Genomic DNA, 15,175 nt, shown 5'->3' with positions numbered 1-15,175 from the left:
TTTTTTCAAAAATCCTAAAAATATAGTTTTCTTAAAAAAATTTAATTTCTTGTAAAATTTCAACCCATTTGATTGGTCGCATGATATTTTTTCAAAAATCCCAAAAATTAGATATTAAATACCCAATTTTGGGATCAAACTTCTTCAAAAGTGCTAAAGAAACGTTTTTCTTAAAAAATTTGAATTCTTTGTAAAATTTTAATTCATTTTGATCAGTCACGTGATATTTTTTCAAAAACCCCAAAAATCATGACCCAATTTTGGGATCAAAATTCTTCAAAAATGCCCAGAATACATTTTCCTTGAAATATTTGAATTTCTCGTAAAATGTTAACCTATTTTGATTGGTCGCATGATATTGTTTCAAAAATCACAAAAATCATTAGGTATAGGTACCTAACCTACCCAATTTTGGGCTCAAAATTCTTTTCAAAATCCTAAAAATATAGTTTCCTTAAAATTTTTTTGTAAAATTTCAACCCATTTGATTGGTCGCATGATATTTTTTCAAAAATCCCAAAAATCAATAAATATCTACCCAATTTTGGGAACAAAAAATTCTTCAAAAGTGCCAAAGATACGTTTTCCTTAAAAAATTTGAATTTCTTGTAAAATTTTAACCAATTTTGATTAGTCGCTTGATATTGTTTCAAAAAACCCAAAAATCATGACCCAATGTCGGGATTAAAATTCTTCAAAAATGCTCAAAATACATTTTACTCAAAATATTTGAATTTCTTGTAATATTTTAACCCATTTTGATTGGTCGCATGATATTGTTTCAAAAATCGTAAAAATCATGACCCAATTTTGAGATTAAAATTTCTCAAAATCGCCCAAAATACATTTTTTTATTAAAATATTTGAATTTTTTGTAAAACTTTAACGTATTTTGATTCGTCCCATGAAATTTGTCAAAAGTTTCGAAAATCATTCATGACCAAATTTCGAACTGGATTGAGACGTGAGGCCAAACTTCAAAATTTGGCTCAAGTTGAGTCATGTGAGGTTTTAAAATACATAATATAAACTTATGTTTTGAACTTTCGAACCTTTCGAGCACGAATTTGATACTCGTATTTCTACGCAAAACCAGAATGGGCTTCGGAGGGAGCGCAAAATTTGAAAACGAGCAGATTGCCATGTCAAGTATAGGTAGATATAAGTAAGTATCAAGATATGTATCTATATTACATATTATATGTTTTTTTGAGTGTATGAATTTCAGTAGCTTACCCACTATTTCTGTGCTGAAACCAAAAAAGGGGGCTTTAAAGGGGGGGGGGCAAAATTCGAAAATCAATTTATTTATCATGTTAGACATCAAAATAATATATTTTTGATCCTCATCCCGAGTACGAAATTGATACTATTTTAGTGCAAAAGTTATGACTTTGAGGGGTAGGGGGACAATCATTTTAAAAATGGGCTCAATTATCAAATGAGGTCCCAAAATATAGGTTTTTGAACATTTTTAACCACAAATTTAATATTATTTAAGCGTTCAAATCGTAAGTGGCTTCGAGAGAAGAGAGAGGGTAGAGCAAAATTGAGAAATTAGCTCTATTATCTGTGAGGTATAAAAATATGTGTTTGAATCTCCCCAGTATGAATTTGATATCATTTTGGTGCTAAATGGGGAGGAACCTCCGGGAGAACTTTCAAAAAACATAAATCAACGAAATGCCACTTTAGAGTTCTTTTTTTTTGTATGTATTTTAATAAAAAATTGAACCCCCCACGACTCTTCGAAGACTATATAGAGAATAAGAAGCGATTTTTTCAAATTTAAAGGTAAGTACCTACTTAATAAAAAATCTTACAAATAAATTTTTGCTCTCATTAAAGAAATCAGCCAGAGCACAAATAAGAGGAAGATGAGACTAAATAGACCCAATATAAAAAAACTCGGATCCTATTTTTTCATTTATTTTATAAGCAGAATGGTATTTGAGATAAATCTAAAAAATAGCTAGGTAATATTCATGTTCAGCACCTTTTTCCATCTTGCCCCAAAATTGAAGAGGGTGCCTCACTCAATTAGAAGTACCAATTTCGAAGGTACCTACATACGACACTAAAAAATAAAATAGAATCATATTCGGTCTACAAAACTTCATCATTTTGCCTTCAAATCTTCAATAATTAGGTACCTACTTAGTACTTACCTATTTAAAGGAATCGTGGTATTACAAAAGATGTTAATAAAATTGCATAACTTGTTCGCCGTAAATACGCGAGTTCTTTTTTCAAGATTTATTGAACTTTTGAAGGTGTATCTCTCGAAACTGGTTGAACCTAAAGCAAATCTGCCTACGTGGTTTCAAAGAATATAAATCGTAGATTAAAAATCAATACTTAAAATGGGAAAATTTTGACTCAGAACTTTCATAGCGAAAGCTCAACTTACAAAAATAAATTGAAAAGTTGAAAACAATTATTTGAAATTTCGAAAAAATCGCAATTAAGACTATTTTCAACTCTCTTTTCAACAAACGTATTTTAAAGGAAGATCCAAATTCACTTGGGGGCAAAAAAGCCCCTAATTCGAACCAAATTTCAAAAAAAAAAAAAAAAGATGGAAAATGAAGTAGCATATTGATTGTTACCAATTTGAAGATGCTGAGTTCGAAAATTCACTAATTTTTTCGATTCGACAACATTGATCTCCCCTCTCCCCTCTTATAGCTTCTTAAACGTTATTCAAGTGGCAAAAAAATTGGAAATGGTTTAAATCATGATGAATTTGTGTACTTTTCCAAACAATTGACCATTTAGTTGAAATATTCACCAATTTTTCGGATTTAGCACCCTTGTCCCTTCCACCTTCACCAGCTCCAACTTGAAATGACGCAGTTGGCTGAATTTCTCCGAAGTAATTGATATGAATAGATTTGATTTCACCAATAGATTTTTTTTTTTTAATCGGTGGTTCTCATTGTCAGAAAACATTGATCTTCATTTTTACACATGACTTTTATTCCAAGACTTACCAATAATAATGATTCACGATGAGTAAAAATATCATTCATCGATAATTCGCTGAAAAAACAGTTTCTCAAACTTCGCCTCTTCTTTTAATAGAGTAGTTCTATTTTTTTTTTGTTGCAAATAAATGACCAAAAAGCTCCCAAACCCAGAATCAATAAAACACCACATAATGAAAATTGTTAATATAATTTATTACATTAAAAATTAATAACACTAGATACACATATTACCATCATGTCAATTCCATTCTTTCATTCTTATAAAAAAAATACAGTTAACAATAAATTAAATGATAAAAAGGAACACATTTTATTTTTTTTTTTTTGGAAACGAAAAACAAATAGAAGAAAAAAAAAGTGAACTAAAGTAAATTTTTTAATTAAAATTTCGATTTGAGCAACGCTTAAGACAAAAAAAGTTTTTTTTTTTTTATACATCGAACAGAATATAACATCGAGACACAAAAAATTAAAAACTGAACTAAAATCATAAGTATACATTTTTGATCGAAAATTCTTTTTTTCCTCAATTAATTTTTTTGGTAACTAATCCGTAAATTTTTAAGTTATTTTCGGAGTATATACCGGGTTTCGTATGATAAAAGCGATGAATTATTATGTGATTAGATATTAATACGTATTATAATGAATTAGAATTCCACGTCTGTAAAAGCACTTCCGGTAAATAATAAAAATATGTGTATTTTGTATTAAAAAAATAATAAATAAAAAGACAAAGAAAAAATATAAAGAAAAAACCAAACGAAACGAAACGAAACGAACGAAACGAAAAACAGAAACTGAAACGAAAAACTTCATTTTTTATATAAACTATGGGAACGAATAAGCTGCTTAAAAATATAGTTTTTTTTACGTACTTAAACCAGTTAAATCAACTTAACTTTATTGAACTAACAGTAACAAAAACCTAACAGTAAACAAGAATTTATTGCGATAGAAAGTTATTCTTATTCATCCGGAAATTATCGAGTTAGAAAATCAATTTAAAAAAGCGTCAAGATTTCAATATAGCGAAATTTCAATTCGGATGAGATAAGGTCTGGAGTCGTAATCATTAATTTTTCAAAGTTCAGAACCAAATTTAGTAATTTTAGAACGTGATTTTTTTGAAATTCTAGTTGACTGTTGAGGAGAGAGAAGGAAGAGAAAAATAAAAATCAAGTAACATCGACTAAAGTTCAAAACGACAACGATTTGGCATAAGCGAGAAAAAAATGCTGAAAATTCAACCATTAACAAATTAACATTAAAACTTAAAAAAAAATTAGTAAGTATTTGTATTGCTTAAAAAATGCTAATTATATCAACAAATCTGTATATTTCATGGAAAGCGTATTTCTTTCGAACTGTTTATCGAGCTCTGATTTTATTTTAATTTTTTTTTTCACCAAAATATATCAAATTTAATTTGGAAATTTAATTTAAAAAATTGCCCAATTGATGAAAAATTTCATTTGACAAGTTTTGAAAAAGTTATTAAAATAATTTTGTGATCTTTTTGATCATTAATATGATCCAATTGATTAAAATCGTTCAATTCAACGAGTAATGTTTTTTTTTTTTTTTTTTTTTTTTTACTTAATATCATCATTTTTTATTATTTTATCAAAAAATGTTCCCCAACTTTTAACATCATTGTTGTTCATTTTTTTTTTTTTTTAAATCGGCCAATTGCAAACTTTTCTCCAATAATTAGTAGCATTCGAACCCAAACAAAACCAGCTCTCACAATTGAAAACCAAAACCGCGAAGATGAGCTCGACAAAAGAACGAATATTCGAATCAGCTAAACGAAGCAATGAACATTGAGAAAGCCTTATTGTTAAAATTATGAGAGAAAAATCGTAAAAGTAATGTAAAAACTGTCATGAGTACTGTAATAGTTATCTATTGTAAAAAAGCATTGTATATTTATACTGTGTGTTTGTGTAAATTTACGTAGGGTATGTATTAATGTTGAAAAAGTAAAATATTACTATACGAAAAACCATCAAAGGCTTTCAGTACATTAAAAACTGAGACAATCGTATAACTGTGCAGTGTAAAATATAAGTATATCGGTATATGTACGGGCAGATTGAAATATTTGCGATGGAGATATTGTAATTATTGTGTATTGTAGGTATATTATGTCGAGGGGGGCAGAGAGAAAAAAACTGTACGCGTATTGGTCCTATTGTGCATTTGTAAAATCGAATGGTAAATTATGTAATAAGCTGTTATTTTTTTTTTTTTTAGACTAATGCCTATTCATTAATACTTATGTATAAAGAACACGTATGTATAATGAATATTAGAGCTTAGAAACGTAGTAGGTTTGGTATCAGTGATTGCACATTTATAATTAAAAACACAGGTATTTAAAACGGTAGGGTAATAAAGAATTCAGATACTGAAATATTACATCTATGGAAAAACGTAATGTAGCAGTTGAACAAGCTTATAATTATTTATAAAACAAAAAAAAAAAAATCCACAAACTGTAAAGAGTATAACATCGGTATAGGAATTTAATGACACACCAGTGAGATGAAAATCCTATCATGAGTAATTCTGGTATAGGATCATTTATATAGTAGTAGATTATTTTATCTATCATGCTCGTTCTGTAGGAGAGTAGGTAGGTATTATTATAATATTACGATTATAAAAATTTACGGAAAATTTTTATTCATTTTTTTTGTTTTGTCAATTCACGAGTAAAAATTAGCTACATTCTTTCTTATAAATTAAAACGAACAAAAAATAAAACGAAACAAACAAAAGGGTTTTTATAGTACAAAATGCAACGTATAAAGCGAAACGTTTTCACACAGGCCTGTTAACTTTAATCAGGATTATTGTACATAACGTTACAGAATGCGTGTGGTTACTGTTTCGGTTATTACTATTGCGATTCGGGCTGAGATTCGGATAAAATTACGTATGTATTATGGAGTATTGGAATCGGAAAATTATAACGGAAAACTTAACCATTAAAAAGAAAAAAGCTGAGTTAACTATTGTATAAATTTCATCGTCTAACAAACAAGTTTTCAGAGCAATCAAAACATATGAATATTGCACTCGGATTCGCAACAATGTGTAAAAAATTATAGCTAATTCGAGCAAAGCTAAATTTTTCTTTATTTTGAAATTTACCTACTTTGAAAATATTGAATTGATTTATTTTTTCATCACTGGCATATATTATTATATGGAAACATACGAGCTATAATCAAATTGACGCTAGACTTTGGTTGCAAATTCGTTGTTTCCAATTCGACACTTTGCTCGATTTTTTCACTTTAGCAAACTTCAAATATTATGACATTAATAACGGAAAAAGGATTAATATGTATCTACAATATTGTATGTATAATTAGTATTGAAATGTATGTATTAACAAATCGAGTTGTATGAGTACCCTAATTTTTAAACTAATTTTTGGCATAATTTTTTTTTAATTCAAAATTTAAATTTGAGGCGGAGATAAAATTTCATCTTAACGTTATGTTCAGGGGGGTTTGGGAAGAACGATTGAGACGAACGTGAGTTTGAAGAGATGCTGACGAGTAAAAAAGAGAATAGTTGTCAATATTTGATGAGAAGGGCCCAGGGGGGGGGTTGAACAAATTCGAAAATATTGCTCTACTGAAATGAAAAATCCATGTTTTAAAAATACTAATTAGGTTCATTCAAATTAGAAAAAAAAAACACTCAAAATTCAGGAAACGTTTGAAAATTGGTGGATGGAGAGGGGAGAGGGAAGCAATCGTCAATAATTAAAATTTACATTATAAAATAAGGCAATTTTAATTTTTTAATAAAAAAAATCCACTCAGAATTCAGAAAAGTTTTAAAAATTAAAAAGGAGGGAGGAGAGATGATTGCATAGATTTAAATCACAAAATACCCCCATTTTAATTTTTTATAAACAATTTTTTTTACACAGAATTCAGGAAAACTCCAAAAATGAGAGATTGTTGGAAGAGGAAGGGGGGGGGGTGATTGCCCGGAGTTAAAATTAACATCATAAAAATGGACCAATTAAATTTTTTTTTTCAATTAAAAATATTGACTTGGGATATTTAGAAAATTTTCAAAACTCGGTGGATTTTTTTTCTTGGGGGGGGGGGGGGGAGGGTATGTGAGCTGATCATCTGGAATTCAAACTTGAATCGCAAAATTAACCCATTTTTAAATTTTTTATAGAACAAATTTACTCAGATTTCACGAAAGTTCCAATAATAAGTTGTTTGGGGAGTGGGGAGGGAGACGATTGCCTGAAATTGAAATTCTTAGGCACATTTTTAATCAAATTAGATGAACTCGAAATTCAGAAAAATTCTATAAATCAATGAATGGAGCTTAGGGGAGAAATTTCCTGGAATTTTTCTATCATTAAAAACTATTGGCCAAATTCTGTTGATGATCATTTTATGGAAATACATTCAAAAATTAAGAAGTGTGGGAGAAGGGAGGGGAGAGGGGTAGAAAGGCAAAAATGAATGAAAAATGAACGTGAAATACCAACAAAAATTTCGAATTTTAAACGCTGCGCTCCCAAGAACCAAAAATTTCCCCAAAAATTGAAGTCAAAGAAGCTGTCAAATCTTTCTGGTTTGAAATCAGCTCTTTTTTGGAAGTTTGGATAAATTATTCAACGTAATATTCTTGATTTTAAAGGCAAATGAGCAAACGTGAAGAGAAAACGAAATAATTTTCAATCAATCGAACGAAAATCGCTGGCTCATTGTCCAGAGGAAGAGTGGAGGGGACGAGAAAAGGCATATTTTGGAGTATTGATTCAAAAATTCCAAAAGTGTCATAGCATTTCATTTTTTTTTTTTTTTTTGAGAAAAAGAAAATTATAACTGGACAATTTAAAAATCCGTTTCAAAATTCACCCCCCCCCCCCCTCCTTGAACGAATAATTCAATCACTGGCCATATTTTTTTAATATAAAAAGCATGAAAAAAATACCAGGTGTCTAAATAACCAACAACTCAATTTACTTGAATGTAAATTGGTTTGCAGACTCCAAAATTTTGAGGGGCAAAGATATGGGCACTTATATTGGATTCTTCAAAGTTGCAGAACTTTTTAAATGTTGCAAATAGATGAAATATGCTTGCATTATGTTGCAGAATTTTGAAAGGAGCACAAAAAAATCCTAATTAATTTCAGACCAACTTCAAAATTGAAAAAGTTACCTACGGTTTCTTGAACTTTTCAAAGTTCAATTTTTTTTTGTAGATCATTTTTAAGTTTTATGAATTAATTCCTTCATATTTTGCTCACTTACATTCAAAATTAAAGGCTCCAGAGCACTTTGAAAAATTGAAATAAATCATGGTTTTAATTGTCAATGAGATATAATTCAATCCCAGTTTACTTTTTTGAACACCTTATGGGTCTCAATATTCAAACTCGACAATTCCTCAAATTTCAGAAATCAAATCCCAAAGTCAAATAACCAACCCAATGAAAAAATTTCACCTCATGAAAATCATCACCCCTCCCTCCCTTCCCTTCCCTTACACCTCTTCCAAACTCACAAACATCACAATCGTTTAAAAAAATTCAATTCAGCTAAAAACTAAACACGGTTAGGTAATAAAACTGAGAATTGAAAAAAAAAAAAAAAAAAACACCATCGATAAAACAAAACTAAAACTCAAAGGAAACAATAAATTAAAAAATGAAAACGAAACTGCTAAAATGAAACTCGTAACTTTGTAAAATGAAAAAAAAAAAAAAAAAAAAGTGAGAGAAATAAAACATAAGAAGAGAAATAGGGCGTGTAGAGATATAGTAAGTATATAGAGAGAGAGAAAGATAAAAAGAAAAACACGCAACGAAAAATATCACAGTCTAACTAAAGAAAACGTACACAACTAAATAACAAAAAATAATTAATTAATACAAATGAAAATTCATCGAACGAGATTGCGACATTAAAAAAAAAGGATTTTAGTTCGTTAAAGGTACTCATTATTGAATATATAGAAAAAAAATAATTAGTTAAATCTTATCTTTTAAGTATACGGTTCGCTTAAGCATTTTGGCAAAGTGAATGTGTATGTTGTTTTGGTATTCGTAAAGATGGGTTTGACAAAATAAAAATTTATAAAAACAAAAGAAAAAAAACGAAAAAAATAAATAAAATCAAAAAATATGTTAAAATCGATAGATAAATTTATCAAACGTAACAAAATTTCTTTAATTACTCAAAACAACCGTAGAGTCTTATGGTCTTTGGGATACATCAGAGTGCACCTCAATGGTACTTTTTTTTAAATACGAAAAAAAAAAATCATAATGATAAAAATAAAATTAACAACAAACCTAACATCTAGTAAAAATAAAAATTCGGAATTTATCTAACACAATGTACAACATTAAGACAAACAAAAAAAAAAGAGTAAAACCTCGCTGTACATTCTTGATAATTTACATTCATCAGGATACAATACAATTTATTAATATTTATATACGAGTACAAAAAAAATTATAGAAAAAATAATAAAGAAAAAAAAATATTTCAACGTAAAACTCGATATATAGAGAATTATTAAACGAAAAAAGTAAAACAAACAAACAAATTACGGATTCATATGATGCTGTTGGGTATTTGTGAATGAAAACCCTAACGCTCTGGGATCACCATGCATTCTAAGTGCCTGTTCTAGACGTTGCTCTTGTAATCTCAACGCTTCGGTAAGCTCCGGCGAAACTTGAGATTGATGGTGATACGGATGATGCTGACCGTTGACCAGCGTATTCTGATTACTCATCATGTTATGGGTAGAGATACCGTGCATAGATTGTAGATTATTACTAGTCTGGTCGCCGTTCGATGTCGAGGTAGATGCAGCTACTGCCTGAGAAACGGCTAGACGAAGAGCAGCTTCGGCTTGAGATCGCAGGATAGCCTCTTGCATACGTAGCGTAGGCGAGGTCGATGATTGCGGCTGTTGGTGCAGTATCGATTGATGGTTGTTTTGTTGATGGTTCAACGAAGCGTCTACCATCGATGACATAGATGCTCGGACTGCCGCGTTCATCGCCATTTGCATCGCGGCCATACCGTCGGTAGGGTTTGACATGCCTCCGAATGAGCTGAAAATAAAAATCACATGTCAGAGATAGGTACTTGAAAAATGTTCACTTCAAAATCAGAGACTTTTGTGAAAGTTTGATGTTTTGCAGTAAATTGCCAAAAAAACTGGAGTCTTTATCTCCCCCTCCCCCCGTTTCTGAAAAAGTTATATTTCTTGTCAGAATTTTTGGCAAGTTCTATTGTTCACAAACTTCATAAAAGTCCTCATTGTTGCCAAAATTGCCAAAAGAACTCTTGTTTTTTGCCAAAGTTTTCAAGAAGTCGTTTTTTTGTGGCAACCATTGTCTACGATGAGACTTGACTTTTTCAAAAAGTATGAAACATTTTTTGTCAAAATTGTCAAAAATTCGCATTTATTGCAAAAATTGTCAAAAAATCACATTTATTGCAAAAATGGCCAAAAAGTCACATTTTTTGGAAAAAATTGTCAAATGTCATAATTCTAGCAAAAATTGTCAAAAATTTCTAAATTTGGCCAAAATTGACAAAAAAGTTTGCATTTTTGTCAAAATTGTTCAAAAGTCCTACTTTTTGCCCAAAATTGTCAACATCCTATTAATTGTGGCAAAAACTTTCAAAAACTCCTAATTTTTCCAAAGCTACCAAAAAATGCTGCATTTTGAAACAATTTTCAAAAAATGTCCTTTTTTTGCAAATTTGTCAAAAAGACGTGTTAATTCTTGCTAAAATTGTCAGTTTTATAATTTCTCCCTAAGCTATCCAAAAGAGCAATTTTTTGCCAAAATTTCCAAAAAAGTCTCAAATATGACCAAATTTGTCAAGAAGTCCTAATTTTTCCAAAAAATGACAAAAAGTGCAGTTTTTCGACAAAAAGGTCAGAAAGTTTTAATTTTGGCCTTGACTATCAAAAAGTACTATTTTTTCACAAAAATTGTCATAAAGGGAGATTTTTCCAAAAAATGTTTTAAAAAGTCTCAATCTTTTCCAAAAATTTTCAAAAATATGTTCTAATGTGTGCCAAACATGTCAAAAAGTGTAGTTTTTTGCCACAATTTAAAAAATATTCAAGACTTGCTTCCTCAATGTTGGCAAAAAATCCTATTTTTTCAAAAATTGTCAAAAAGTTAGTTCTTTGGAGAACTTGTCAAAAAAATTAAATTCTTGTTCAAATTGTCCAAAAGTGCTACTTTTTGGTTAAGATTTTCAATTAAGTTTCATTGTTTGCCAAAATTGTCCAAAGGCCCTAATTCTTGTCAAAATATCCAAAAAATTATTTCCCCCAAAGTTTCAAAACAAAAATTTTGCATAAAAATTGCCAAAAATCCTAATTTTTTTCAAAAATTGTTAAAAAGTGCTCCTTTTTGGCGAAATTGCCAAATTCAATTTTTGTCAAAATTGTCAAAAAGTGCTATTTCTTGAGCCAGGATTTTCAATAAAGTCTCATTGTTTTCGAAAATTGTCAAAAGCCCCTAATATTTGTCAAAAATTCCAAAAAATAATTTCACCCAAAATTTCAAAAAAAAAGTTTGCACAAAAACTCCCAAAAATCCTATTTTTTTTCAAAAATTGTCAAAAAGTGCTCCTTTTTGGCGAAATTGCCCAACTCATTTTTTGTCAAAATTATCAAAAAGTGCAATTTTTTGGGCCAAGATTTTCAATAAAGTCTTATTGTTTGCAAAAATTGTCAAAAGGTCCTAATTTTTGTCAAAATTTCCCCTAAAATTTCAAAAAAAAATTTGCACAAAAATTTACCAAAAATCCAATTTTTTTTCAAAAATTTTCCAAAAACTGTCAAAAACGCTCATTTTTGGAAAAATTGCCAAATCTAGTTTTTCTCAAAATTGTCAAAAAGTGCTATTTCTTGGGCCAAGATTTTCAATAAAGTCTCATTGTTTGCCAAAATTTCCAGAAAACTATTTCCCCCAAAATTTCCCAAAAAAACATTTTCAGGAAAATTGCCAAAAAATCCTCATCTTTTTCAAGTATTGTCAAAAAGTGGCAATCTTTTTCAAATTTAAAAAAAGTTTTTGATCCTTGTCAAAATTGTAAAAAAATACTATTTTTGGCCAAGATCTCCAAAAAAGTTTCATTTTTGTCCAATATTATCTGCAAAAAGCCTTAAATTTTGCTAAAATTTCAAAAAAATCCATCCTCAAAATAAAAAATCATAATTTTTTTTCAAGAATAACTATCAAAAAGTGCTATCTTTTTCAAAATTGAAAAATAATTTAATCCAGTCAAAATTGTCATCAATTTTTTGTAAAGATTTTCAAAAAAGTTCCATTTTTTGCCACACTAAGCTATTGTTGAAGAGTTTGAATGTTTGGCCAAACTTCTAAAAAGACCCAATTTCCCAAAATTCTCAATCTTTACACAAAAATTTTCAAAAAATTCAAATTTTTGTCAAAAATGTCAAAAAGTGCAATTTTTTACAGAGATTTCCAAAAAAGATTCATTTTTCATCAAAATTGCCAAAATAATTCCAATTTTTTGCAAGTACTAAAAAGTGCTAATTTTTTGCTAAAATTGTCAAAAAAAACCCTAAGTTTTTTTAAAAAATGCTTGAGATGTCTTCAAGTTATTTTTTGGTCAAAATTGTCAAAGAATCCGAATTTTTTCTCAAAAATCGTCAAAAAGTGCTAATCTTTTGCAAAATTACAAAATAAATTTTAATCCTGTCAAAAATGTCAGAAAATGCCAGATATTTTTAGTGGGCATAAAGAATTCCAAAAAGCTTCCAGTTTTTGCCAATATTGTCAAAAAGTTTTAATTTTTGCCAAAATTTCCAAAAAGACTCATCTTTCACAAAATTCTTATCAAAATTTTAATTCCTTTCAAAAATTGTCAAAACTGCTGATCTTTGCCTAAATTTTCGAAAAAATATGTAAATTATTGTCAAACTTGTCCAAAAAAGCAATTTTTACAAAAATTTTCAAAAAAGACCCATTTTTTAAAAAATTGTTAAAAAATCTTACTTTTTTGCTAAAATTGTCCAAAAATTCTAATTTTTTTCAAAAATACTCAAAATGTTGCATTTTTTTGACCAAAGTTGTTAAAAAAAAGTCCTATTTTTTGGACCATTATGATCATTCTGAATTTTGATATTTTTTTCAACATAAAAAAAATATCTGGCCATTCTTGCCAGAAGTCCTTCTTCTGTCCCCTCCCCCCTCCTGTTTGAGTGCAGTTGATACTTGAAAGATCTGAAAAATTGGAAACATTAAGTTTGTTTTTTTTTAAACGGATTTTGGCAGATTTTCGAGAATCTGGATTTTGGCAGATTTAAAATCCACCAGAATCTGTTAGGATAGTAGCTTTTGGAAATGGATTATGGATTTTACTTAAAGAGAGAAGACTTCTGATGTTTTGAAAGTTTGTGGTGGGGATCTAAAAAGTGTTTAAAAAAGAGATTCAAAAAACGTTCAAAAACCAGATTTTCGAGAATCCGTGTAAAAAAAACATACTTATTGGTCTGAAACCCCAAGGAAAGTCCGGGACAAATGATTTCTTGAAAAGAGTGAACACTCTGGAAGGCACCTAATAATTCCATTTGGCACCCATTTAAGCCCAAATAGATAAATACTCGAATTTTAATCTGAAAATTTACTCACTTTTGATTCGTAAGCTGCTGACTATGCTGAACCAGCGACGAAGACTGCGTCATTCTCATAGCAGCCGCCAAATTGGCAGCAGCCACTTGAACAGCGGTCGAAGGAGATCTAACGGGCATCGAGTCTTGAGCCGAAGACACAGACTGGGCAACAGCCGCGGCTGCGGCGACTGCTTGCTGCTGACTCATTATCAAAGCTGTAGCTGCTCTTTGCAATTCATCGGCGTTAAACTGAGGCGTATTTTGTTGATTCAAGTACGGATGATTCGTATTCGAAGCTGTAAATTCATCCAAAAAAAAAAAAAGCAAACACATTAATAAATCGTACCTACTTTTGATGACCTTATTCCTTCGATCAAATATAGGTTGCTTACTCACCAGTTTTACCAACCATCAATTCGGCTAACTTCATGGCGGCTACGTTTTCATTATTGTTATTATTATTATTGTTGTGGTTATTGTTATTATTATTGTTGTTATTGTTATTATTGCTACTACTGTTGTTGTTGTTGTTATGCAGCATGATACCGGTCGACGGTTCGGATCCGTTGCTGGACAATCGGCCATCTCCGTTGTTTGAAGATGTATCCGAATGGACAGACGGTGAAGGACAAAGCGAGGATTGCGTTCCGGATAAACCTAATGGTAAAGCTCCGGTCGTCGAAGCTAAAGCTGCTGCAGCCAATAACGATTCGCGTTCACGTCTTTCAGCGGCCGCTCTACTTAGCACATACTGAGCAGCGAATTGATGCTTGGGATCCATTCGCATATGTTCCATATGACTGAGTAAACCTGAAACACAAATTTCAACATTAGTACATTCATAAGAAAGATCTCTCGAAGACCTTTTTATGTTTAGAGGAGAGAGAGAGAGGGCAGGCGTAGGAGAGAAGGATTTCCAAAACTATGCAACCAAATTGGCAAATCTATACAAAAGTAAATTTTCCACATTGCCTTTGAAATTTTGAAAAATACGATATTAAATAATCTGTAGTCCTTATTAATGTCATTCCTACGCCTACTTATTGATAAAAAAAATCAAATTCTGGATCCCGTAAATCGTATGGTGGTTAATTACCGGATTCGTGGGTGAATACTGCTTGACAAACTGAACAAGGCCACATTCTGAGAGACGTTGCTAACTGCGCCGTTTCAGGATGACATGCCAGGTGTTTTCGTAAGCTACCTTCGTTAACGTAATGTTTACCGCAAACGGGACACGGATGATTGGCTGTTCTTCTTTTTGCAATATACGGATCTTTAACGTAATCAACATACATTTCTAAATTAAAAAAGAAACCAGAAAAAAAAACTATTCATTTAAAAGAGAAAATAATAAAACGGGATTACAGAAACCAATCTCTTATAATCAATAAGCTCAATAGTAGGCTGATGTACGAATAGACAGATTAAAAGGACTATCGACCATTTTACCCAGTTAATTAGTTATTTCCAATGCTAAGCTACAGTGAAGCGTTTTAAAACCGT

At 30.2% G+C, this 15,175-nt stretch overlaps 1 protein-coding gene across 5 annotated transcripts in view; it reads right to left on the bottom strand.

Moving 5' to 3' along the window:
• Positions 1 to 8,535: 8,535 nt before the first annotated feature.
• LOC135838371 (putative uncharacterized protein DDB_G0289263) overlaps positions 8,536 to 15,175 on the bottom strand; it is a 360,678-nt gene continuing 354,038 nt past the window's right edge. For 3 of the 5 annotated variants that reach the window (XM_065353970.1, XM_065353969.1, XM_065353968.1), the window contains 4 exons: positions 14,766 to 14,969; positions 14,066 to 14,479; positions 13,689 to 13,965; positions 8,536 to 10,115 (listed from right to left, as the gene is read on the bottom strand). In XM_065353970.1, coding sequence (XP_065210042.1) covers positions 9,599 to 10,115; positions 13,689 to 13,965; positions 14,066 to 14,479; positions 14,766 to 14,969 — 1,412 coding nt within the window. In that variant the 3' untranslated portion in view covers positions 8,536 to 9,598. The remainder of the gene's footprint in view (positions 10,116 to 13,688; positions 13,966 to 14,065; positions 14,480 to 14,765; positions 14,970 to 15,175) is intronic. The other 2 variants (XM_065353971.1, XM_065353973.1) reach the window with 2 other exon arrangements.

Source organism: Planococcus citri, chromosome 3 (assembly GCF_950023065.1).
Source record: "Planococcus citri chromosome 3, ihPlaCitr1.1, whole genome shotgun sequence".
Taxonomy (NCBI): domain Eukaryota; kingdom Metazoa; phylum Arthropoda; class Insecta; order Hemiptera; family Pseudococcidae; genus Planococcus; species Planococcus citri.
Note: the sequence above shows the minus strand (reverse complement) of the source record. Positions and strands in the feature narration are given on the sequence as shown.